This window comes from Dioscorea cayenensis, unplaced genomic scaffold (assembly GCF_009730915.1).
Source record: "Dioscorea cayenensis subsp. rotundata cultivar TDr96_F1 unplaced genomic scaffold, TDr96_F1_v2_PseudoChromosome.rev07_lg8_w22 25.fasta BLBR01001887.1, whole genome shotgun sequence".
In the NCBI taxonomy this organism is placed as follows: domain Eukaryota; kingdom Viridiplantae; phylum Streptophyta; class Magnoliopsida; order Dioscoreales; family Dioscoreaceae; genus Dioscorea; species Dioscorea cayenensis.
The window spans coordinates 6,146-33,613 of NW_024088278.1; the positions used below are offsets into that span (position 1 = coordinate 6,146).

At 37.3% G+C, this 27,468-nt stretch overlaps 2 protein-coding genes and 1 non-coding gene across 3 annotated transcripts; 1 reads left to right on the forward strand and 2 right to left on the reverse strand.

Annotated features, from left to right (window-relative positions):
• Positions 1-359: 359 nt before the first annotated feature.
• Positions 360-1,142, forward strand: LOC120257122 (zinc finger protein ZAT5-like). Its single transcript, XM_039264726.1, has one exon. It carries the CDS (start codon positions 360-362, stop codon positions 1,140-1,142), a length of 783 nt encoding a protein of 260 aa, XP_039120660.1.
• Positions 1,143-2,499: 1,357 nt separating this feature from the next.
• Positions 2,500-6,449, reverse strand: LOC120257121 (superoxide dismutase [Cu-Zn], chloroplastic). The gene is made up of 8 exons (XM_039264725.1): positions 6,206-6,449; positions 4,968-5,029; positions 4,835-4,874; positions 4,455-4,550; positions 4,334-4,365; positions 4,089-4,164; positions 3,822-3,875; positions 2,500-2,739 (listed from the first exon to the last, which is right to left on the reverse strand). Exons 1-8 carry the CDS (start codon positions 6,432-6,434, stop codon positions 2,711-2,713), a joined length of 618 nt encoding a protein of 205 aa, XP_039120659.1. The 5' UTR covers positions 6,435-6,449; the 3' UTR covers positions 2,500-2,710.
• A 19,377-nt stretch (positions 6,450-25,826) lies between these two features.
• Positions 25,827-25,965, reverse strand: LOC120257123. Its single transcript, XR_005535530.1, has one exon. It is a non-coding gene; the product is annotated as a small nucleolar RNA Z247 (small nucleolar RNA).
• Between the last annotated feature and the right edge of the window lie 1,503 nt (positions 25,966-27,468).

Below are 27,468 nucleotides of genomic sequence, written 5' to 3' on the forward strand. Positions count from 1 at the left end.
CACTCCACACCTCTCCTTCCCTTTCCAACTAATTCCAGCATTCATACCTACATCTTCACCTCCCTCTTCACAACCTATATTTCATCATCTCCATCTCCATCTCCATCTCTGTGTTTATATATATATATATATATATATATATATATATATATATCTATATATATATCTGTAACCAGACTTATTACTGTCTTACAGACCTTTCTATTAAAGGATACATGTAATATGGTGGACTAATTCTCCTACTCTTCTATATATATCCAACTCTTCTCCTCACCTTTCATTCTTTTGTACCACTCTTTCTTCTTCTTCTTATACTTCCCTTTCTTTTTCCTATTCCATTGGTGGTGTGTGTGACTCCTATGGAGGAAGTACTCCACTCAGGTGGTGCTGATGAATCATCGGTAGCAGCGCACATTATGGTGAAAGGCAAGCGCAGCAAGCGACAGAGGCTTTTCGCCGTCACCGGCTTTGCCTCTGCCTCTTCTTCTCCGTCTACTTCCTCCGGGAGTGTCACTGAGGAGGAGGAGGATATGGTTATGGCTAATTGCCTCATTCTCTTAGCTCAAGGACCTGAATTGGATACTGCTGTGAAGGATGACAATAACAACAACAACAATAACAAGCCGAGTAGCCGGAAGTTCACTGAGACGGCCACTACTACCGACGGAAAAGCCGGGTTTTATGTCTATGAGTGCAAGGATTGCAAGAAATGTTTTCCGTCTTTCCAAGCTCTTGGTGGTCATAGAACTAGCCATAAACGGAAAAGAGATGCCGGTGTTGCAGAGGAGGATGAGCTTCTCAAGTTTAGTATCAATTCAAGCTCTTTCGTCGCCGCGAAACCGCTTGGTTTGATGCCGTCAAGCAACAACAACATCAACAATAATAACAATGTCTTGAGCTTGAAGATGAGGGTGCATGAGTGTTCAATTTGCGGAGCAGAGTTCTCCTCCGGGCAAGCTCTTGGTGGACACATGAGAAGACACCGGCCGGGGAGTGTCCCCGAGGTGGTGGCCGAGACGAAGAAGGAGAAGAGCTTGTTATCTTTGGATCTTAACCTCCCGGCACCGTCCGAGGATCACCGTGGTGATGGCGGAGAGACGGCAATGAAAAGAGATGGCGAAGCCGGCCTTTTCTTGTGCTAACAAGAGGCCTCCTCCTCTCCTGCTCTTGTCTTCAGCAATGGTGGATTGTCATTACTGATACAAATGGAGCAAAGCAACCAAACAAAAGCAAAGCAAGCAAAGTTGTCCAAATTAATTCATTCTAATCTTCTTCTTCTATAATCCAAACATTGTTGGCAGATTATTTGATTGTCATGTGAATTATATGTTTGCCATATATTATTTAATTCTTTAAATTCTTTGATGAATAACATTGAATTAACATTGATAACTTCATTAGAGTGTGCCGGAGTTGTTTGTGAGGGCTGGTGGCTTTTGCGTTCACGGAAAGGGAGAGAAGGTACTTCTTCTCTATTGCTTCTTGTCTAATTTAAGTAGGATATGAATTAGTGTTAGCAACACCAAAAACTCTTTCAAAACAATTAAAACACAAAAAGCAAGTCCCGGACGCCTGTTTTCTTGGTTGGGAAAACTCTTTTACATCACAAACAAACAAAGTACAAGCATTCACATTAATAAAAAAACAAAGATTAGTCCATTTACTCCTTAAAACTCTCTCTCTCTCTCTCTCTCTGTGTCACACACACACACACACACACACACAGCACAGCACACAAAATTTGGTAGAAGTTCATTAAAAGATAAGATATTTGGGGTTGATAGGTTGTCAAGATGCTGGGATTGCAACAAAGACGAATAAAATATTTTTCTTGGACTTTTTTGAGAATACTTGTCCGACCATCCAAGTTCTCCTAATGATAATGCTAGGTATTAATTTAGACTTGAGAGCTATATGAAAAAGTCATAGTTCTAACAAGATGCTTAACCCATGGCTGCATCCTAAAGCTACATTGCTGGCATGCTAAAACTCTTATTCTTCTTTCTTTGTGTCAAAAATAAAATAAAAGAAACAAGCATAAAGTCATAGGGACTGAAACAAAAAATTCCAAATCCATAATTGCCAGGAACTTGCACATAATTTGTCCAAAACTAATATATCAAGCTATGTATGTGCTAACAAAAGATCTGTTACTTAAGTGAGAAGCATCTCATAGAAATCATAGATAATCAACCAAAAAAAAGGATTTTATTTGAAGATCTCCGCAACACGTTAAAAGAGCTGTCATAGTAAGCAAATATTGCAGGAATATATTGAATCTGACGATACTAGAATACCGCAAAATATTGCTTCATTCAGTGCACCTATATCATACCTGAAGCCGATGTTTGCAGCAGCAATAGTCTTCAAAACACTGAGCTGTCCAAATGAACACACACATTGGATGCTATCACATATAAACATATATAGCTAAGTAGGTTCCACCATTTGCTTTTCAGTTGTTTCCACTTGATTGTTGAGAGTCGGAAAACCGTAGCATGTAATGAAAAATAATTGCCTTATTCAATATGCACGAGAATTTGGTACAGGCTTGCACATCAAAAAGATGGTATATAGCTATGACATACTAGGATGGTTAAATAACAACACAGAAAGATATGCAAATGGCCACCTCAACATGCCGAGACTAGCCTTCTAATTTCAAAACAAAGTAAAGCTCATGAAAGGTTGTTAGGAAGAAATCTGTTGATCACTGAAGTGGTGTTATACCAACAACACCTGCACAAGCAGAATAGGGAAAATCAGAAGACAATAAGTGAAATTTTTTGTTTCCGTAGTAAATAAATAATATGAAGCATTATGGTGCTATAGTATAGGAGTATTACAGTTGGTTATAATACATGATGCATTTCACAATCTAAATAATACAGTTTGATCATACTCCTTGGACTAAACCATTCAAGGAAGACCAAAGCCAAAGGCAGATATCTGCCCATAAAAATGTCATGCTGAGGAATTCATAGTGTTCTTATGAATAAATACTATAAAATCATAAAGCAGAAGTATTTAGAATGGTCAAGCAGCTAGAATAGTTCAAGCTAAACCAGAGCCCAAGAGAAACCACTTTATGAAGTTTTCACACTGATCCCCTTCAAAATGTATTCCCACTGACAAAAAAAATAATAAATAATAATTTACTATAAAAATCTAGAAAGGCATCATACATCTTTGTTAGAGGTGAAGAATATATCATGCACTGACGCATTGGCAAGCTATTATCACAATCATACAAATCATTTCACTAATATGGCTGAACTACAGGTTGCAATAACAATAACAAAGGACTGCAAATTGAACCGAGCATATCCACATATTGACCATAAGCATGGTTTTGACTAAAAGCATATTGGTAAAAGCAAATGGTAGCAGAATCCTAATAATGGAACCTTGGGCAAGAACATGTGCATTTGCCAAGAAACTAGTGGGCCAATTTGAGTGACAAAGACTTAAACATGGGAGAATTCTTGTGTCTGGAATGTATAAGATTATTGTTGCAATTTATGTTGATCAACCCCAGTGCTCACAACACAAATTATAAAGCGGTACTAAAGCCAGCAATGGCTACGCTACTATTGCCCAGCCATATCAAAAAATAACAAATCAAATGAATAAGCACTAAGTTTCAGGGACAAAATATAAAATGCCAACTTATGTTGTCAAAACCTTAGAAAATTATCAGGCATTTCCAGAAAAAAGCAATATGAAATATTTACACCGAGAAAATGTTTTATATTAATGCAACTAAAATCCAGAAATAAAACAATAGTGGAAATACATAAAAGTGCAGCAATATAGCATACCACAGGCCAACCTTCCTCCAGCATTTCCAGTTGTAAGGCTAAGTTCATGACCACCTACAGGAAAAGATGAGATACAAATCACCTCAACAGGCACGAAAGGGTAGTCACACAGACACGTATTTATATAGAACAACAAGATGCAAGTCACTCTCAGCGCACATGCGCGCACACCGGACACACACATGTATTAAGATGGATAAATCTATGCTAAAAAATAAAACATAAGATGAAATACGTAGATTTATATCAGTGAGCTGCATGTTTTACCTTTCCCAAGATCATCTTCAAGTTCATGAACCACAAGTGCTCGCCCAATGACTGCATTAGGGCCGCTTAGTGGAATCTGTACATGTGATTAAAAGTATAGCATGACATAGAACATTAGGTGCTAGAAACAATATGAACTTGAAAATAAGCACAGAAATATTGATTAAATACATAAAATCAATTTTCACATTCCCAACACCAATTTATAAAATAGGCAAAAGGTGCAATTAAAATTTATGTTTTACCTGATTATCGACAATTGTTGCCTCAGCCACACCTGTATTATTGAAGAGTGAGGAAAGAAGCAAAGATTCATAAGTTATCATTACACTTTCAAAGCATATCAAATGTCATTCCAGATCATACCATCAGAGTTGGCAACTATGTTTCCCAGGTCACCCGCATGACGGATTTTATCCTCTGGAGCACCATGTGTCAAATTATTTGGGTTGAAGTGTGCCCCTATGAAAACAAAAGCACTGTTTATTCATTATTAGAAAACAAATGATACATACATACATATATGTATATATGTTTATATTACATCTATTACAAGGGAGAATCTTGTATTGATCCCTAGCATAAAGGTTCCAGAGACAAGATCTTAAACAGATATAGCATACGCTCAGATATTAACTTCCAAAAAATTCTCACAAAATAGTTTTGATTGATTTTCAGTGGATAAATTGTGGTTTGAGCATCATGATAAGATAAATGATAAATCTGGCAAAATCAATCTGACTGACCTGTTGATATGCAGCCATTGGTAGTGTCACCAAACTCATGCTGCCGGAGAGCAAACATAGAATAGTTAATAGCTCATTTATAGCTCAAGAAAATGGAAGAACAAATTATCTTTTTGGATCGCAAGGCACTCACAAGGTGGAAGCCATGAAGTCCTGGGGTAAGACCAGTAACACGAACCTTCACAGTCGTAGGGCCTATTGGAGAAAGCAAGGGGAATTATTCTTTAAATATTTGAATATAGTCAAGACATAAAGTGAAAAGTAAATATAACATAATTTTACAAAAAACAAAGAATTTATCTTCTTGCCAGTGTGGAAGAAGAACATCAAAAAAAAAAAAAAAAAATAGAATGTGAACCATGCCATGTAATGGGTAGCTATTTACAAAATTCGTCAAACAAGAATAAGCTCCGCACCCACTTTCATTAACTGGGGATAGCTGATTGGATGATCATCATTTTCATACGCATGCCCACCTTGGTTGCTAACAGTTTATTTAGGGTTTTGGCACTACAATTCCATTTATTCATGGCCCAATAGAAAAGCAGGTAAAATAAAAATGGCATTAACACAGTTCTCCACACAGCTTAGTTTTGAGGTGTCCAAGGTAAATGCGTAATCCCTTTATCTGTTCATCAGACAACTGGATTCAATATAGTACTCAAATATACTAAATTTTCTGCCAATTACTTGTCAGAAATAGCACTTCAAACCAAATAAAACTCTTGAGCTTAAAGAACTATGTGAAAGACTGCAAATTCCACTCCTAAACTGTGGAGATGTAACATGCAGATAGACAGATTTAAACTACTTACTGATGATTCTTATCATTTATCAACTTAATGGGCAAACATTGGGGGAAAAAATTGCTTTTTTTCTTTTCATCAAGAATGAGCACGCCTCCCTGGTTCCAACTTAGGGTCTTTACGTACAGAAAATAGAAAGGCATTGCACAGGCAGTCAAACAATATCAAGATAAAAGCATTAATCCTTATGAGCATACAACTCTGCTAAGTTCATTGCATTGTGAAACTGGTACTAGTCAAGGCAATCTATTTGGTATTTACTCCAAACAATAGAATGAAAAGACAACCAAAAAAGTCTACTCTTCAATTACTGCTGACAGTCTACCATCAATAGCAAAATCAATGACAAATTGACACATTTGAGTAATGAAAGAAAAATTCATCATTATTAGCACCAAAAATCAATCAATCAATAATCTCCAAGCCAGTTCCATACGCCTCTTGATGAAATTACTCCACGCAAACCAACACCAATTCTCAACAAAGAAACTAGTCTACCAACTAGCATTCCATGAAACCAGTAACAAGAATCAAGTAAACTAGATAGACAATGCCGAAAACACACCATCGTCATCCTGGACGAGGGTGACGACGCCCTCCACATCCGAGTTGCCCTTGAGAACGGCGACGGCCTTCTTCGATGCCGCAACTATGGTCAGAGACCTCGAAGCCGTGGCGGAGGAGGGAGAGCGGAGGGAGAGCCTGAGAGGCTGGCCGGCGAGGAGAGAGGAGCGAAATGGGAGGTGAGCGGGGGATGGAGGGTGGGCGATCGAGGTGGAGAGGGCGGTGGCCATGGCGGCTGAGACCGAGAGGAGACGAGAAGGGGAATGTGATGGTGAGATGCAGAGAGGGTGATAAGGAGATGAGATGGTTGCCACGTGGAGCCACGTGGAGCCACTTGAATTGAACGAACTTTTCTGGAAGGTTCAGGGGTTTTTTTTTGGGAAAATAATGAATAGACCAGCTCATTGCCTTTTAAAAATATATCACAATCCAACAGAATCATAATAAATGCATCAGCAACCAAATCTATGATAAGACACGAGAGTCTCTCACACACACACACACACACACACACACAGGAGAGAGCACAAAAAAGATTAAGCTAATGATAAGATATGTAAGTCTCGAAAGTAGAGATGGTAATTTGTATCATATCCCTATTATTTTGACCGGGTACGGGCTAAAAATATTACCTGATATTTTTTGAATGGGTACAGATCGAGTAAAGATATGCTTATACTTTATCTGTACCCTTACCTTTATCCGTTGAAGAGAGTATGAGTAACACCCGTACTCGTACCCTTACCCTCTCAAATATATATATATATTATTTTTTATTAAACTAAACATTTACCCATAATTTACCCAAGATCTATTTTCATAATAATTAATTTGAAAATAATACTTCAAATTTTCTCTTAATATATTATTTTAAATTTTATTTAATTTTTACATTTATATTTGATAATATTATCAAAATTTGAATTTTGGATATATATTAATATTAAATTAAAAAATAAACATTATAAAACAAATATAAAAAAATAATGTTATAATAATTTATTCTATAAATTATAAGAGAAAAATAAGATACTAATAAAAAATCAATTGAATATAACTTATGAGATAATGTTTTTATATTCAAAATCTTACTAGACATTTATAAAATTTGAAGCTATATAAAAAATAAATATTAGATATATGAAAAAATTTAAAACAAAAACCAAGATAGCTAAACATAAATAAAACAAAAGGTAGAGTTACCATTAAGTCCTAAATATATGTCATTTTTATGTGATTATATAATTTAAGATAAACATATATATCTCAACTTGTAATTTTGAATTTATGGACATGTGTTTAAAAATTGTAATGTAATGTATAATTAATTAATTAATTATTATTATTATTATTATTATTATTATTTAAATTTTTATTTAAATTTAATTCGATAATTTGAACAACGGGTAAGCTGGTACTCTGCGGGTATACCCGTACCTTGTGGTAAGAGTAAGGGTATGATTTTTTTTACCCTGAAAGGTACGAGTAAGGGTACGGATGGGTAAGGGTTACGGGTAAGGGTTTTGGTATAACCTGCTTATACCCTACCTGTTGCCATCCCTACTCGAATGGGCACATAATATTTTTTTTTTAAAAAAAATGGATAAACCACATGCATTAAATAATATAAGAAAACTACTAACAAGTTCCACTAGGAGTAGAGATATGGTTAAACAAAGACAAGACCAAAAGAAAATAAGAGAAATAAAACAGAAGCCCTGCCCAAGACAGGGGAAGGAACCAAACAACTAATTCTGATATCTCTCCATTTCTGAGGTTCCTTAATTAGTCTGGCGATTCAAAAAGTGTAGACTACATTTTGTGGTAGTCTTCATCCCCTCCAAACATGTTTTGTTGGAATCTGGCACATCAGAAAGAAGGGCACCTTGTTCCACATTTTTGTCTTGAATTGATCTTGCTAGGGAAGTGACATAGCCTTAGTTCTCATTCCACCTAATCAATGGTCTTTTAGGACGTTTGCTTCTTCTTGCCACAACTTGAGTACTGCTGCCAGTCCCGCTACCAAATATTAAATATTTTAAATTGGACGCATCAATTAAATTAAAATCAATCAAAATACAAGATCTTGTTAGGCTTGATTCATCAGCAAGCTGACCCATTTGAGAATCTGTTAGTGGGCCTCCAAAAATCATGCCTTCTGAATTTTCATGGATCACAGAGTTGGGCTCTTGAGGCAAAAGTATCACATGGGCTTTTGAGACTTCAAAAATTTTCCCACAATATTGGCTCAACTGAATTCCCACTTGTTTTTCAACAAGTTTTTCAAATTCAAACTCTCCTCCATGTGGGTCACCAGGCACGTGAGGAATTTCGCCATGTGTCATTGGAATGTTCGTCTGCATGGAGGGTCCTGATGTTGGGGCCAATGCTTACACAACAAGCCAAGCAGTGTGTCCAACAAATCTGCGCAGGCCATGCACTCTCAACGAAGAACTATCGTTTGAACAGATGGGTTGGTGGAGCGCAACTACCGGTCCCTTGCCGGTATTGTTATCCTCGATGGATGCAGCCACCACAGTGGTCGGTGGTAGGTCCGGCGACTTTATTTCAATGAGTAATCTCATCCTCGACCAATCCCTCTCCAACAGCAAAGTACGGCATGTTGTAGAAACTTCTCACTTCTCTTGTTATAACCAGTATTCACTGTAGCACTCAGCACTGTAGCAACTTGGCACTATAGCAGCCTGAAGTTTTATTTAAATTCTTTCTTTTCCCTTCTTCTTTCCTTTTCCTCCTTTGTTTCTTCTTTGCGGCCGAGCACACCTAAACCCTAGAAAAATTTTCCGGCGAGCAATTCCTTCTAATTAAAGCATCAAATTTCTTCCTCTCATCCTCTTGAGTGTGGTAAGTAAGGCCTTGATCCAAGCTTTTTTCTTTGTATTTTCTTAGTATTTCCTCGTTTTTTGAAATCTTTGAAAACCTATAAATTTACCTTGGTTTGGGTTGATTTTGGGCTTAAAATCGAAGCCTTTGATCTTGTGATTCTTAATTTTGTGTGGATGCTTGTCAAGAAATTTCGTGATTTGGTGTTGTAAATCGGCAAGAAACCATTGTTTAAGAGGCAATTTCTTGGTTACTATAGCAATCCCGAGGTTATTGTAGCACCGAATTTTTGTCTTTCTTGTATTTCCTTGGTCCAAATTGAAGCCAAGACATTAGGACTTTATTGGTAACCTTAAAATCGAGTTTTGAGTCAACGCTAGGATCGATTTGGCGTTGTTTGGTAGTAAACTTATTGCTTTGTTATGTGATTTATTTTAGCTAAATCTCGTTGGTGTTTTGTTGTACTTTGGGAAGGAGGTGAAGCTTTGGCTCGAGGCAAAGAGCTAGCAGAGGATTAGAGTTCGGGGAAGTTGAATCATCAAAGTTGTGAGTGGGATTTATTATGCACAATTCTACTAGGAGAATGCCTATAATTATTCTATATTGCTTAAGTAAAGTTTTATTGGGTATTATACTTGCATTGAGATTTTAATGGAATTGAAATGAGTTATTTACGTATATTTCATACTTGAAAAGCATTATTTTTCAAAGGAAAGGATTTTTTGATTGTTACTTAATTCATCAGTTGTGCGTTGATTTATGTTAAAATCTTTGGATATGCTTGTGTTTATCATTTCCGTGGGGAAATGACAGATTTTTGGATATTGATTTTTGTCCACTCCTCGTTGCAAGATGCATGTTTGTATTACTTGGTTGGTGATATCCTACTGCAGTAGGCGGTTTTCACGGCCAGCGAGTTGAGGTGGCGTGGAAGACCAGCAGACTTATTGGTCATGTTCAGGTGGGAGTGTAGAGCCCTGACTGGATATTCATCGGAAAGCCGGGATCACCACGCGGTTGACCGATGGGTTAACATTAAGGACATGAGTTCCTTGACGACTTTGAACCTAGCCACGGCTATGGTGAAGGTTTAGAGAGGTTTTTAGACCATGTTGTGTTCCTTTTGTAGTGTTATAGTAAATTTGTGCTTTGGCGGTAAGTATCTATTTTATGGATTTTGAGACTCGTATTATATAGTTGTTATATATATATATATATATGTAGGTCAAAATATCATGGTCCCTCTATTTTGTGTTTTCCGCCCTTTTAGTCCTTATAATATAAAATCCGTCTTTTTGGTCCTCGTATTTTCACATTTTTGTCTTTTTGATCCCTCTAATTGACGGATCTGTCCTTTTGGTCCTTCCAGTTGATGAATCAGAGGGACCAAAAAGGATGAAAATGTGTAAATACGAGAACCAAAAGGACGGATTTTACAACTAAAGAACGAAAATGTGCAAATACAAGGACCAAAATGGCAGATTTTATATTAGAAGAACTAAAAGGACGGAAAACGAAAAATAGAGGGACCATTTTGATATTTATACCATATATATATATATATATAAGTGGAACAATTATGATCTATTTGCATTATTATAAAAGTTTGGTATGATTTTTAACTTGTTTTGCAGTACAAACCTTGTAGTTGGTCTTTCGGGGATTTGTTGTTGTAAAACCCTAGTTGGGGTAAAATGGCTTTCTTGACACTATCTTTTGTTATATTGTATTGATGATTACTGTTATGTTTATCTATGTTCTAAAATGTTGGTATTAGTAAAGCATTATTTTGGTGAGTTATTTTGTGTATTTTGGTGTATTTTGTTGTAAAACCCACTCATTGAGTAACTTTAATTAGTCACCCCTCCTTTCTCTCCCCAGGCTTTGGCACGCGATAGTGCGGTAGTAAAGCGGTGTGCTGGGCATCCACTATCTGTTTTCATTCAGTACCACGTTCATGTATGTTATCCTTGAGCATGTCTATGTTGTAGTCAAGCATGGATCCATTAGTGTGTTTGAAACTCTAAAAGCATGCTTTGTTTGTTTGTTTGTCTAACTTCTTGGAAACTTCGTTCTACTTGTGACCATTGCAGTTTTTGAACTCCGCTATCAGGTCATGTTATTGAAGCTTCCCTTGTGTACTTGGGAATTTCCCTATTTTGTACTTGTTGTTTGAGGTTGTTGATTTATGGTATTTTACCAGCCTTGCGGCGACTCGAGGGTAGAGTGGTGGAGTGTCCCTCCTCGGGATCGTCGCGGTGATTGTCGAGTCCTGGGGGCCCGCGGGTCGGGGCGTGACATCTCTCGATGCAATGCAGAGACTGTTGGTTCATGATCTTTCTTCATCGCCGATCTCCACCCCTAAGGTGACCGGTTTCTCAGCATTTGACATTCCTTATTTAACATCGACAACATTATAACCATTTAGAGTGACCGTGTCACGCCCAGCCCCAAAGCCGGGCCCGCTGATAGATCAACAACATCCAATGTGGCTAGGCCCCACTAGGCGGAAGGCCTTAGACTTCAGACCTGGTCAGAGTCAACCTTAATAGGTAGAACATGAAACAATAATACAAAACTATGAATAAAAGCAACAATAGACAAATATAATTCAAATATGGTTTTAACAGCCTTACAGAAATACAATGCCACTCTTAACAAACAGAAAACCAAAATACAAACAGAATACAAGTCTCACTCACTCTGAAAATAAACTAGAGGTGAACAACCTTGACAAAAATAAATACGGAAATAAGGCTCGCAGAAATACAAAAAGCTGTTTGAGTACAGAAATAATCAGAACTACAGAAAATATACGGAAACTAGATGTGTACATCTCCCTGACTAGTAACAGAATCAACAGCTCTAGGCTGGATCTTCGACTGTAAAGTTAGAACAGAACAAACAAAATATCAATAACTGAAATCGGATCTTTGACTGCAGTCAGAACGGACACGCATGTCCGGTAGAGCTATTACAGAAAACATGTGTACATGGCTAGGACTTACTCCTCTTAGCTAGGCAAATTGCCAGTAATTGGAGATGTACTAAAATTCCACAAAGATATAGAATACAGACAGACAAAGCAAAATAAACCAATAAAAATCATTATTAAATAAATAACTGTGGACCCCATCCTCTTAATTAATTTTAAATTACTTTTAGATAAGTTTATCTACTTATTTATATTTTAAAAGGAGACCCTTATCTTATCCCAGCCTCCCGGATCTGATTTATCGTTCCGTAACACCCGAGCGAGGATCCTCACGTGATATTTGTTTTGGTTTTTAAATTAAAGGAGAGTAGAAAACCGGAGGAAACCCTATCTCTTCTTGTGTCGTGTGGTGACCTTGGCGGCAGACTCTTGATATTTTGTTCCTCGTTGAATTTTGTGACGAAAAATCCAAGGTAGGTGCTTGAATTTTATTGTGGTTGTGAGATCTTACTTATTCTCATCCTTAGTTTCCACCCCATAGACTACCTTAAGGAATTTGATATGTGTTCACCAACCTTTGTGTTTATTCATTCATTTATGCACATGCTTTATGTTTGTTAGGGCATCCTTCGAGTGCTTAATTTTGGATAATCTGATTTGGAGTCTTGGAGTTGTGAGACATTTAGGTAAGTATCCACATATAAATTATACGGTTTTTTGAAACTAGCTAAATTTGTGAAAACAAATATTTTATTTATTTATTTTGTGATAATTAGGTTTATGTTTATTATTCAAATATTGTTTATACTACTTTCGGAATTATTTTAATTTATTTAATATTCAAATTAATGAGATTCTTTAGAATCCCCACGTGTTGATTTAATTAAATTTCAAATTTTCAAATAATTCTTTTAAATCCTGATCCTTTTTACTTTTGAAATTTCATATACTGTATCATGAATGTTTAAAATTTCTGAATTTCGGATAATTGTTTAAATTTCTGAATTCAGGTGTTTAAAGTTCAGATTGTATAATTATTGATTTATTTTGAATTTCAGGTATTTATTTAATTTTTGATTAAAGAATATTATTATTTTTATTATCTATTCTTGTCTGTATTCTATTAATTGGTTTATTTTGATATGACAAAAAAATGGGATCATGTTACTGTAAACTCTTGTACTTTGCTTGTTTTGAATTTTGTTAGTTCATCGTTTTGTGAATAAGGTACTTTGATATTAAAATTAGTCCCCAACTAACTTTGCAATAACCCTGTCACTGGGGGTTAAACATTGACCGTGTCGACATGTATTTTGTTCTAGAAACTATAGTTTCCCACTGCTTGCCGTCGGTCGCGAATATCGGCCTTTGTTAATTTTTGGCTCGGGATCGAGGGTAAAAAAATATGACTTTTTGTTTTGTCTCGGGTCACCGAGGGTAAATATATGAATTTTGTGATTTGTTTTTCGCAATAGTTGTTTGGGGGACCTATATGCTTAATTTTTGACATCTATGTTATGTGAATTAAACTTATGGTTGGTTTTTGCAAATCATTAAATTATGATTTTTTTGATAAGTGATCCCTATATTTTTTAGTGGAGTGCTATCTTGGGATCGTCAAGCTCATAAATTTTGTTGTTATTTTTCTTTCGGATCGGGAGTAGAGGTCGGTGACTGGATAGCTTAGCAGGGATCGTTGGGCCACTGTCAATCTTCTTAGCATGTAATAAGTCCCGTTTGTTGTGGGCATAGTTTGTATTTGATTAAATTTGTAGCACTGTGCAAGACACTTAGTTATTTCTTTTAGTGTTGAACTTCATTCTTGTTTCTAGCCTTTGCTCTCTGTTAGACTTTTTTTGTGATTTGTTGAGAACAGGTTTTGAGGCCTTACATGCCTACTGGGCCTCAGCTTGGTGGGTGTGTGGCCGTTTGTCAGTGCACTGGGCCTGGGGAGCCAGGTTCGGGGCGTGACAATAACTGAATAAGTAAAATAAACCATAAACAGAAGCACATGATTTAGGGTTTTCTCGCTAGATCTAACAGGTAAACAGAATTTCAAAACCCCGAAAAGAAATTAGGCTAAAAATTAAACCCCCTAACAGGTTCACATGCCACTAAGCATGACAGAATTTACATTTCTATACATAAGAATCACAAAGACAGCAAATAGCAACAAGAAGGAAATAATAATAATAATAATAATAATAGAACTAAGCAAAAGACTAGACCAAGAGAATCTCTATACTAAAGTGGAAGTTTCTTGATTTCACAAATGAAGCTAAGTTGGATTAAAATGATGATAAACATCAATGTCTCAAGCTCTGGCTGCCCATTAGTTGGCTAAAGCTACAAGAAGCTCTCAATTTCAAGCAATGAAGGCAGGAATAATCAAGCTTTGGAACATGATTAAAGAACACACAGTAACACAAATTGAATCATCCAAAATCTCCAGCTAGCATCAATTTTAAGATAAATAAATAAACAAGTGAAACAAAAAGGTATATATAGAAACAAAATCAACCATATATATATATATATATATATATATCGAAAAACTCAGTAATAAAACCACCAGTAAGTTAAAAATTTCTCAACACTAATAATCAGAATTTATGCATGTCTCAATATATATATATATATATATACATAAACATACCTATAAATGTATATCTATATATTCAAGAAATTTTAGAAAAACAAAATCTAGAATAAAATCGACAGGAAGTGGATTCTCAACACTAAGAAAATCAGAATTTCAAAATATAATAAACATTAAATATGGATATAGCTATATATAAAATAAACTCTAAAGCAATTACATGGTTAATCTTACAAAATAATAGCCATAATTATAACATATTTAAACAATAAGATTAAGGAACATGCTTGCAGACATTTATATATGCATAGATATAGAGAATGAAACTAAAGGTTGCAAGCTTATAGCCGTAGACGTGACCATTTTGAACCAAAACTGTGGAACCGAACCGCCAGAAACCGGAACCAGAACCGGAAAAACTGGAACCGTCCTAAAACCAGAACCGGAACCTTTATATAAAGTTCGATTCCGGTTTCAAAATTTAAAAACCGTGGAACCGGCGGTTCAAACCACCTTTTCAACTGCCGGTTCCACTTGAATCAAAAAATTCAAAATATCAAATTACTTAGTTACATATATTATTATATTATGTAAAATAATGTTATGACTTATAATATCGGATTAGGTTTGACCATTTAAGATTTTGAGTCATGTGAATTATTTGATTAGGTTAGGCCTAAACACTTGAATCAAACCAATTGATTAAGTTTTTATTTTGTTGATTTATCCTCTCTTTTGGCCGGCCCTCTCTTGAAGACTTGAAAACCTTAAATTCCCTCTGATAAAATCTTAATCTTAGATCTCTATCTGAGAGTGGCGGGCCGAATCGATCCACAGATGTGGAGGCCCGACCTAATGGTGGAAAAGGTGGAGAGGAGCAAGCTCGAGCGGCAGCGAGATGGCCGGCAGTTCATCTTCGATGGATTACTGGAGACGGTTCTTCCGTAGCTCGATCTCGGATATATTTGACGTGATAGAGAAGGCGATCATGGTTGTTATCTCCGATCATTCTGATTTCTAAGAAAATCTTTCTGAGGTTGGATGGAATCGCTGTGACTTTCTTCGCTCATCAGATTGTGGAGGTGAACGACAAAGCCTAAAAAAAAGTAGCCCAAACCGTTTGAACCGTCAAACCGAAACCGTTGAACCGAACCGCCAGAACCGGAATCGAAACCAAAATGGAACCGAACCGCCAAGAACCTTGCCTAGGCGGTTCGGTTCCGGTTCAAAGTTTCTTGGAACCGGAATTGGCGGTTCCTGAACCGTGGCCAAGTCTTAGTTATAGAAAGAAGAAAATACACCAAGATGATGAACATAAACACCAACAAGATTCAATCATCAAAAAGCAATACAAGGGCAAGGCACCTACTTCTAAACTCTCCGATGAGTTGCAGAAGAAGGGATCCTTCGTCTAACTCCAAGCTTCTGGTGGAGGTTCAGTTGAAGTGCGGCCTTTTTCACACGCCAACAACCAAGGTACAAGTGCAACAAGGAGAGGAAGTGATTTTTGAAGGACAAGTTGACCATCCAAGCTACTCAATGATTATCCACCAAAAACTTCAATTATTAGGCGACCAGATCCGGTAATTAAGGAGACACGTGAAGCTGGTGGCCTCTCACACGTTCCAGTCAACAATTAACAGTCTCCAAAGTTCTCCAGTCAAACTTGGTCAAAGAACCTTGCTGGCAAACATTACAGACTGTCTCCCTCGTGACTGTACCAGGTGGTTTCTCCATAGCACACTAGCGAGCCGAGTTTGTTATACCCAGTGTTTACTGTAGATTACTATAGCCCATTTCTATAGATTTTCAGCCCCATTCTGTAGTAGCCTGATCCTGTAGCAAACCGGTTTTGTAGCGACTTGTTCCTGTAGAAGCCCTGGTTTGATAGAGGCCTCGGTCATCGTAGTGACTCGAAAAATTTTTCCCCTTAAAACATTTCTTCTTCTTCTTTTCTTCTTCTCTTCTTCTTTCCTTGTCTTGGCCGAACCTTCCCATTTTTCTTATTTTTCCGGCGAAGTTTTTCCCGGCGAACCAAGCATCCTATCTCTTCCTCCTTCACCATTGAGCTTGGTAAGCATAGATTTATGGTTTTTATACCGTATTTATTCTTGTATTTTTCCTTGTTTTTAGTTTTTTTCAAAACCTAGAATTTCTCCATGGATTTGCATGTTTATAGGTTTAAATTGAAGCCATTGAATTTTGATCTTGTGTGAGAATGTTGTAGAAGAAAATTTGTGATTTAGAGTTGTAAATTGGGAGAAAACCATAGTATAGGGCTCGGTTTTACTGTAGCAAGGTCGAATTTACTGTAGCACCGGGAATATTTAGTTGTTTCTTTGATTTCTTTGGATTAGATTGAAGCTAAAACCCCTAGGAATTCATTGGTAACCTTTAAACCTAGTTTTGAGCTAATCTTAGGATCGAATTAGGGTGGTTTGTTAGAATACTTAGGGTTTTTCTTGTTTGTTTGTTTTTACTAATTTTTGTGGTGTTTTGTTATGCTTTGGCAAGGAGAAGAAGTCTTGGCTCGAGGCAAAGACTTAGCCGAGGAGTAGCTTGCGAGGAAGATAAATTGCCGATCCTGTGAGTGGAATTATTTAGCATAGCTTTATTAGAAGAATGCCAATAGCTATATATATATATATATATATGCATTTCATGTTTTAAGTAAGTTTTATTGATTTATACTTGTTTGGTAATTTGGTGAATGATAATTATTGTTGAGGCAAATCTTGGATGTCTCTTTTTGGCTTTTTGTTTTATTATCGTGGAAATTGTGATTGATATATGTATCCATGAGTTTGTGAAATCTTTATTTTTGTTTGAAACTTGAGTTTTGTTATGGAAATCTTTGATTTGGTGAAATCCCTAGGCTTGAAGCAAATTTTTGGATTGTTGAAAGGGAAAGGATTTCCATGTTGTTGCTTGTGTTGGGACTTGCAAATTATTTTTTTGTGTTAAAAGTTTGGGCTTTGCTTATGTGTTTATCTTGTCCTCGCGCAAAATGGCCGAGGTATTCTTGATTTATGATCATGGATGGATATTGTACTCCGAGTGGAGTTGTATTTTATTGTGGTGATTGTTTTGGTGATATCCCTATCGCAGTAGGGTGGTCTTCACGCCAGCCCTATTGAGGTGGCGTGTCGATCGGGCTGATTACTACGAGGGCCGCTCGGTGGGAGTGTAGAGCCCCGACCGGATATTCATCGGTAGCCGGAGTCACCAACCGTGAACTCGATGGGTCAACGTCAAGGGCATGAGTACCTTGGCGGCTCGAACTCAGCCATGGCTACGCGAAGGTTTAGAGAGTTTTCTAGACCATGTTATGTTGGGTGAGTGTTGGGTATTGTGTTTATTTATTTCAAACCCATGATATTTTTGTTGTTTTTACTTGTATTTAAAACCATGCTTTTATGATTTTTTTGTGTTGTAAACCCTAGTTGGGGTAAAAAAAGAGTTTTCTTGGTATTTTTTTATGTTTTTTTAATTCTCTTGAAGGCTTCTATTATATGTAATTATGTTTCTAAACTTGTATCACTTTGGTAAAGCATTTATTTTGATGATTCATTATTATTATTTTTTCTTTGTTGGTGTATTTTTTTCTCGCTAAGGTTGTGCTAACCTCCCTCACCGAGTAACTTTAGTTACTCATCCCTCTTCTTTCTCCCGATCACTGCGGTGTAGTAGGTGTGATCTGTGTGGCAGCAGATCTGGGCATTTGCTTCTGTTCTATCCCCTATTGTATTTCCTTCAGTTCATGTATGTTATTATTGTCATGGAACATGTTATAAGACCTATGGATCCACTAGTATGTAGAAAACCTTGTTGCATGGTTTAGTATTTAAATACTCTTAAACTTCTGTGTATTACCATTTCCTACTGTTGTTAGGGTTGTTTCCCTGTGTATTTTGTGAACCTCTATATTTTCTGTATCCTATTGTTGTTGTTGTTGTTGTTGTTGTTGTTGTTGTTGTTGTTACTGTCGTTGTGTAACATTGTTTCTTTCTGTTCTATATCTGCGATATGTATATTGTTGAATTCCAGGTGTGTTGATTAGCCTTGCGGCATCCTGAGGGTTGAGTGGCGGGGTATCCCTCCTCGGGATTGCTGCGGCGATTGTCGCGTCCCGTGGGCCCGCGGGTCGGGGCGTGACAGAGTTTGTCCTCTCTTGACTTATGTGGGAGTTCACAACCTCTACCACATTAACAAGGGACAACTCGTTACAGCAGTCCATGCGTGCATGGGTCCTTTCTCTTTCTCTACCACCATCATTCACTCTTCCTCCTCCAGCACAGGAGTTCCACTCTTCCTCCTCAGGTGTTCACCTCCACGTTAGAATTTTGAATAACATGCTATTTGCCTCTCTCGTTCATGGAATGCTCGTGGTTATAGCAGTCTGCCTCCTATGCACCGACCTCCAAATTCTCATAGGTATGGGAGATGAACACCTCCACCATGTCCCTTTGCATTGAGATGTTCGCTGCCTCCTCGCAATCCCAGGACTAACAGAATAGTAGTGAGGACAACATACTCTCTTCCTTATCAACATCAAATGACCAAACTTAATCTTCAAGGCTGTTGCATAGAGGAGGAAAGTAATAGACCAGTACATAGACCGGTTGTCCATCGGGGGTGAATGTGAGGCGCACGTCTCCGCCGCCGCGGGAATTCCACTCCACCGCAATCGGTTAGACCTCTGGTGCTCGATCTAAGCCCTCCTCCATGTTAGGACTTTAAACAATAGGTTGCTTGCCTTTCTCCTTCATGGAAAGCATGCGAGAGTAGTGGGTTGCCTTCTTTGCACCGATCACCAGATCCTCATAGGCATAGGAGATAAACACCTCCACCATGTCCTGTTGCACAACCGCAAGCGCACGGTTTTGCCAAGTAGTAAATAAGTATCAATCCCACGAAGACCAAGTATGATTACCAACCTATTGCAACAAAGGGTTATCTAGACAATTAAAAAGGTAGGGATTGGAAATAACAAGAAGCAGGGAATAAAACACAATCAAGGCCGAGAGGAACACAGGGCTGTGGATTACGCTTCAGGTTAAAATAGACTTAGGTTTGGGAACTCACCACAAGGTTTAATATGAATGATGTGTTGGATCTAGACTATATTTAGGTAGATCTCTTGAAGGGCATTAATCCTAAGCTACTTGTCACTCTCTTTCAAGAGATAACAAGTTGGGCTTGATCAAGGCTACCTCCTACTTTCGTGGTAGATGAACCCTTCTCAAAACCTGAATAAATACAGTGATTAAGTAATAAGCCCTCAAGAACTACCTTTCAGCATGTTCAGGGTGATTAATGAGGTTCCAAGACCCAAGTTATCCTTTCAGTTAACCTAGATCTCTAAGATAGCAAGCAATGCTTTCACAATCACAAGCTGTGTACACAAATCAGAAATCAACTCAAGAAATCAACCATTAAACATAAGAGATCCATACATAAAGTATCAACACATCACACACATAGCACCTTGGGCTAATCCCAAACCTAAGTAAAGTTTCACACACACATCATCTCAGTCACAAAGACAACTAGAAAGAATATATGTTTCACAAAAAGCAGCACAAGGTTGAAAAACTCCCTATGATGTCTACAGGAGTGTGTTCTCCAATCTTCAGCTCTCTTTTCCTTCTTCAGCCTCCTTCCAGTTTTCAGATCTTCTTTTCTACCTTTCTAGCCGCCAGCCCTTTTCCTCCTGACCCTCTCTCTTTTTTACCCTAAAGCCCCTTTGGTCCTTTTATAGCCAAAGATGGAAGCTGGGCCCCAACCACTTTACAGACCACAGGTACTTCTCACAGTCCACAGGCAAGTTGTGTATCTCTACAGTCTCCAGGGTTCAATTCCTGCTTTCTACAATTAAAACAACTAGAAGGAGTAGTTTGTACGAAAAGAAGGGAAAATAATCATAAAGACTAGGAAAAATGCATGAATACTATCTAAATGCATGATGTTAGTAATGCGATTTGTATGTGCAACAGTCCCTTTGAACCGAGGTGTCCGCCACCTCATCGCATTCCTATGATGAAAGGGATAACAACGATGATAACATATCCTCATCCTCATCAAGATCAAATGGCCAGACTTGTTCTTCAAGGTTGTTATTGGGAGGAGAGAAATGGACTTGCATAAAGACCGATTGTCCATCGGGAGAGAAGGTGAGGCGCACATCACCCTCCATCGGGAGAGATCTGTTTATTTGTTTGGGCACATAATGAATAGTATAAATAGTGTTTTGCTCATTTTATAAAATAATTAAATAAAAATAAATAAATAAATGTATTAATGTATGTTTAAAAATTTGCTTGCTGATTTTTAATAAAAATTAAAAAAAGGTATCCACTTTCATTGCATGTAACTTTTATTTTATTTATTTATTTTTTTGATAAATGTTGGTAAACCATGTGTTAGGGACGGACATATGCACTCAGTGCAAACATAAGCTCTACAACACTTGTACCCTCTTGAATAAGTTTAAATTTTATTCGAATGGAAGAGAGAGAAAGTAGAAGGATTGAAGAAAGAAATAATACGTCTTCTTATTGAGTGAAAACAGAATGTTCAACAATGAAAGGAGGCTAATTAATTCTATCTCTTATAAGGTTACAAAGGGAGTTTTTATATCTTTAATTGAAGAACTAAATCACTACTGACATGTTTTTAATTGTTTGTTGATGTGGTACTTCAATTAGTACATTTAAAACCATCCCCTACTATGCATAATTGTCACAGAACATTCTTATACTTCTTCACCCTCACCCAACACAAATTGAGATTTGAGTGCACTTTTTTAACAATACACAAATACCTTATATAAAAGGGACCAATGCTAATTGACCAAATAGGGGAAAAACTAATATTTTTTTAAAATTTTATTTATGAATTTTATTTTATTTTATTTTATTTTTTTACAATGATCAATAACATAATGGTAGTTTTGGCATTATATTTTGCTTATCTAATTTATATGTATATAGTCTATATTTATAATCTTTATAATAATTATAATTTTATAGATTAACATAAAATATAATACTTTAAGAAGATTAAATTATATCAGCTAGAGTCATGTAACAAAACTCAAATTCTTTGTTTTCTAAAGTTGTTTTCGAATGAATCTTTTATTAATCAATATTAATTAAAATTAAATATATGAAAAATATTTGCTTTGATAATTTATTTTGTTTTTTATTTTTATAAACCTATTTGATATGAACATTACAATATTAAAAGCTAAAATTAATGATCACCATCACAACATAAAACTTATGATATTATACATTGATTTGGTCCCTCATGATAAAAAGTTACTCCAATACACTGATTGATTATGTGAAAACTCAGAGGCGCTGGGAACGTCGACAGTGCGACGGATTACATGTTAATCATATGCTACACATAGGACGAGATTACAAGACAATATATATATATATATATAAACACTGGTGGCTATTTTGATACATAGGAAACAAACCTAATCATTCTATCTAAAGCCATGCCAAGTTTATCTCTATCTATATTTGTTATAAGAATCTATATTTGTTACAAGAATATATCTCTCAAGATATCTAACACTCCCCCTCAATCTGAACTCGAGAGGTTAAGATTGTTTTTGAACATCTCCATTTGCAGAACAGGAAGAGGTTTTGTGAACCCATCTGCTACTTGGTCTTTGGAGGAAACAAATTCAACATCGAGCAGCTTGCGTGCTACTCACTCTCGCACGAAGTGATAATCTACTTCAATCTGCTTAGTACGGGCATGGAATACAGGATTAGCAGAAAGATACTTAGCTCCAATGTTGTCACATCAAATCTTTGCTACTCTTGGTGCTTGAATGCCAAGTTCTTGAAGCAATGTCTGCACCCAGATAATTTCTGCCGTGGCATTAGCAAGTGCCTTATATTCTGCTTCTGTACTCAACCTAGATACAGTTGCTTGTTTATGTGCACTCCATGAAACAAGGTTAGAGCCCAAGAAAATAGCAAAACCACCAATCGATCGATGGTCATCTAGACATCCTGCCCAATCAGCATCAAAGAAAGCACTGACAAGTAAGGAAGAGGACTTACCGATCTTAAGTCCAAGCTTGACTGATCGTTTCAAATATCTCAAAATTCTTTTGACAGCCGCCCAATGTTCTGTGGTTGGAGCATGAAGATATTGACAAACCTTGTTAACTGCAAAAGAAATGTTTGGTCTAGTTAATGTCAAATATTGTAGTGCTCCCACAACACTCCTGTACTATGTAGCATCATTAGGACCAAGGGGTGTCCCTTCGTGAACCGAGAGCTTCTCAGTAGTAGACAAGGGCGTGTTAATAGGTTTGCAAGTCTGCATTCCAACTCGTCTGATCACATTAGATGCATACTTCTCTTGTGTTAGAACTATACCATCAGATACCTTATTAACCTTAATGCCAAGAAAATAACAGAGATCCCCAAGGTCCTTTAGAGCAAACTCCTTGTTGAGATCCTGTAACAAAGCTGAAGTTGCACTTTGTATGGAGCTGGCTACAATTATTTCATCTACATAAATAAGAACAAACATAACAACATCTCCTTTATGGTAGAAGAACAAGGATGTGTCGGCCTTGGAGGACTTAAATCCTAGCTCATGCAACTTTGTACTCAATCTTGCATACCACACTCTTGGCGCTTTCTTGAGGCCATACAACGCCTTGTCTAATTTGCACACATAATGAGGTAAAGAAGAATTTTCATACCCTGGTGGTTGTCTCATATATACCTCTTCTTCAAGAACACCATGGAGAAAAGCATTTTGAACATCAAGTTAACGTAGACTCCATCCTCTAGACACAACAATAGACAAAATAATTCTGATAGTAGCAGCCTTAACTACTGGACTAAAAGTATCCTCATAATCTATGCCATACCTTTGTTTAAAACCTTTTGCAACTAATTTGGCTTTGTATCTATCCAAGCTCCCATCAGATTTTCTTTTGATCTTGTATACCCACTTATAATCAATAACATTAGCACCTTTGTGAGGAGAAACTAAGTGCTAGGTTTTATTTATCATTAGTGCCATGTACTCTGCATCCATAGCCTCTTTCCAATTTTTATCATTTAGTGCATCATGTAAATTTTGAGGTTTTCCAGAGGATGTAAAACAACCATACCTAACTGTCCCATCAGTATAAACCTTTTCTTTCCTGATGCCACTCTGCAGACGTGTTCTTGGCCTTGTTTCATCAGTAACCGGCAGGTGTATAGCCAGTTTTTTTGTGTGTGTAGAAGATTTCCCAAGCGCTTCTACCGGTGTGGTCGGGTCACCATCAGGAGTTGGTGATGTGGCAGGCGAGGATTGGTGAAGTGAGACACCAGGAGAAGATTCGCCGGCTGCTGCTATTGATTGTGGTAACGTATCGACTATTGGATGGCTGGGCTTTGGACCCCTGTACAGATCCGGAGTGATCAGGTGGAGATCCCAATTCGGATTCTCCCGCCCAAACAGGTTCTGCTCCATGTTCCCTGAAATTTGCACCAGAAATCTCCATCTCTGCACAACTATCACCAGAACAGTTATCATTGTTAGGCAAAAAATTAAGCAATTGATCATTTTGTGCTCCCACTTTATCAAAAGTGGATGGAACAAGATCAGGAGGAAGAAGTGAGATTTCCTCACTTAAATGAGCACCGGCATTTGAATGCAAGTGAGAGAAGGGAAAGATATTCTCATCAAAGGTAACATCCCGAGAGACATACACTCGTCCAGTAGAGACATCAAGACATTTAAAACTTTTGTGAAGATGACTAGAACCAAGAAAACATACTTTTTTGACCGGAATTGCAACTTATGTGTATTATAGGGAGAAGATTGGGCCAATAGGCACAACCAAACATGCGAAGAGAAGAGTAATCTGGTTTTTGATGGAATAGCCGTTCTAACGGGGTCTCATACCGGATGACTTTACTAGGAAGACGATTAATGATGTAAGTGGCAGCAAGAAAAGCTTCATCATAGAATTTGAGAGGCATGGATGCATGAGCCAAAAGAGCAAGACCAACTTCCACTATATGGAGATTTTTTCTCTCAACGGAGCCATTTTGTTGATGAGTGTGTAGGCAAGAAACATGATGAGAGATGCCGACTTTCTCAAAGAAGGAATGAAGTTTTTTATACTCTCCACCCAGTCAGTTTGCATTGTAATGATTTTGCGATTAAATTGTCTCTCAACAAGACTTTGGAACTCATGGAACTTCTGAAAAACTTCAGATTTGTGTTTAAGGAGGTAAAATCCAGGTAAACTTGCTATAGTCATCAATGAAACTAACATACTATTTTTTTTTCTTCCAACAGAATCAGGGGTAGGACCACAAACATCAAAATGAAGAAGTTCCAAAGGATAATGAGATATACTAGATGATCTACTGTATGACAGTTGATGACTCTTGGCCTTTTGACAGGCATCACAAACTGACTCTTTATTGGACTCAGCTAAACATGGTAGCTTATTATTACTAATAATCCTAGTAACAATAGGAGTGGAGGGATGACCTAGACGACCATGCCACCTTGCAAAGGATGGCGCGACACTAAAAGCTTGCTTTTCTGAAGATCCTAATGGAAGAGAATAGAGACCTTGGTGACACCATCCTTTAAGAAGAGTGCTCTTCACGACCCGATCCTTGATCAAAAAATATTTAGGATGAATTTCAAGAAAGGCATAGTTATCAGTAGCAAGACGATGTACAGAAACAAGGTTCTTTGTAGCTTGTGGAACATGAAAAACATTATTTAGATATAAAGGCCATGTAGCGGTAGAAACAACAGAACGACCGATATGCTTAATTTTCATACCTGCACCGCTTGCCGTATGGATCTGGTCACTGCCCTTGTACTTATTGTGAGTCGTCAACTTCTCTAATTCACCAGTTATGTGATCCATTGCCCCAGTGTCTAGGTACCAATTGGTGTCAACACCATATGCATGTGAGGCTGTGGCAGCTATCTTGTCTTTCGAAACATAGTTTACATCATATCTGTGCCAGCAATTGGAGGCAACATGGCCCCTTTTATGACAAACTTGACAGATCGGACGATTGTCGATAGAGTTGTTGGGGGCACCGCGTCCTCGACCTCGTCCAATACCGTGACCACGGTTGCTTCAGCCGCGCGCTCCTCCACACGGTGAGTTACCACCACGTCCTCCTCGATTTGTAGTATTTGCAGATGCGAGACACGCCTGTCGCAAATTAACCCTATTTTCAAAACTAAAAAGTTGTGCGTGGAGTTTTGCTACCGTGACAGGTTCAACCCTGGTCACGATCGTAGAGACAACAGGATCAAAATCATCGTCAAGACCATTGACGATATAAGAAACCAGATCATCTTCATTTAACGGCTTCCCTGAAGCCGCAACTTTATCTCCAAGGGCCTTTATTTTTCCAACATATTTCGAGACTGACATATTGTCCTTCCGTGTTGTTGTCAAGGCCAGGCGCACGTTTATAACGCGCGCTCGGGTCCTTATTACGAAAGTGTCTTCAATCTCCCTCCATGCCTGTGCCACGTCCTTGCAGCAGCCACCTGGATCAGCACCTCCTTCAAAAGAGATGCTAAGAGGAAGCTGAGCAGAGAACTTGTTGATCCACGGCAAACCATTCTTCATAGGCTGGATTCGGGATCTTTGTCACCTTCTCTTCTAGCTTTTGATCGATATCTGCAGTGGAGACTTCGGTCTTGCCATTGATATGTCCCTCGAGCCGTGCACCACGAATGGACGCAAGAACTTGTGTCGACCAGAGCACATGATTCTGCTTGTTCAACTTTTTTGAGATCTGAAAGCCGAACAGCGGGTTGGAGAAGGCGGACGATAAACTAGCCATTGTTAGCTAACGGGCTTTGATACCATGTGGAAACTCAGAGGCGCTGGGAACGTCGACAATGCGACGGATTACATGTTAATCATATGCCACACATAGGGCGAGATTACAAGACAATATATATATATATATATATAAACACTGGTGGCTATCCTAATACATAGGAAACAAACCTAATCATTCTATCTAAAGCCATGCCAGGTTTATCTCTATCTATATTTCTATATTTGTTACAAGAATATATCTTTCAAGATATCTAACTATATTTGTTACAAGAATATATCTTTCAAGATATCTAACAATTGAAACATCAACTGGGGTTAGCATCAATTTACATGCTTTTTTTTTTTTATAACATAGACAAGCAATCACACACATCCATTACACCTCAATTACATACAAAGAGATAGTCAAATACTAGATGAAATGCATGGAATCATATGCCTCATCACTCTTTTATCACTGTTATTATTTATATAAAAAAGGTTATTTACTATCTCTCTGCATATAAATTAAAATTTTGTTTTATTTTTCCCAATAAATTTATGGTATGTTTGGATCAAAGGAATCATCATCGTTAGCATGGTAATCCCAATAAGCTTCTTTGATTGGTGTCTTATCTATATTTTTTTTAAAAAAACCTTACATATCTCTAGGCTCACAACGGAGAAAACAATGACTTAATAGTGAGTTTTGCCAAAAGTAAATAAACAAATAAATGAGTATATAAAAACAAAAAAAACAAATACGTTGATACATAATAATAATAATACCCAAAGTCATTCAATCTAGATGGTTAACTGTTCTAACCTAATCTTTTAGAGAGGGGAAAAACAATACAGTTCAAATTTCATGTAGAGAAAATATCTCCATAAAAATATAGATTTCTATACAGATCTCAATAATCTAATATGAGGGTGCACAAAATAATAACTTCATAGGCATCATAAAGATTCAAGACTTCTTTTCTTTGCTAGAAACAAAAAAAACATAATAACAATTCTAATATAATAAAAGAATTT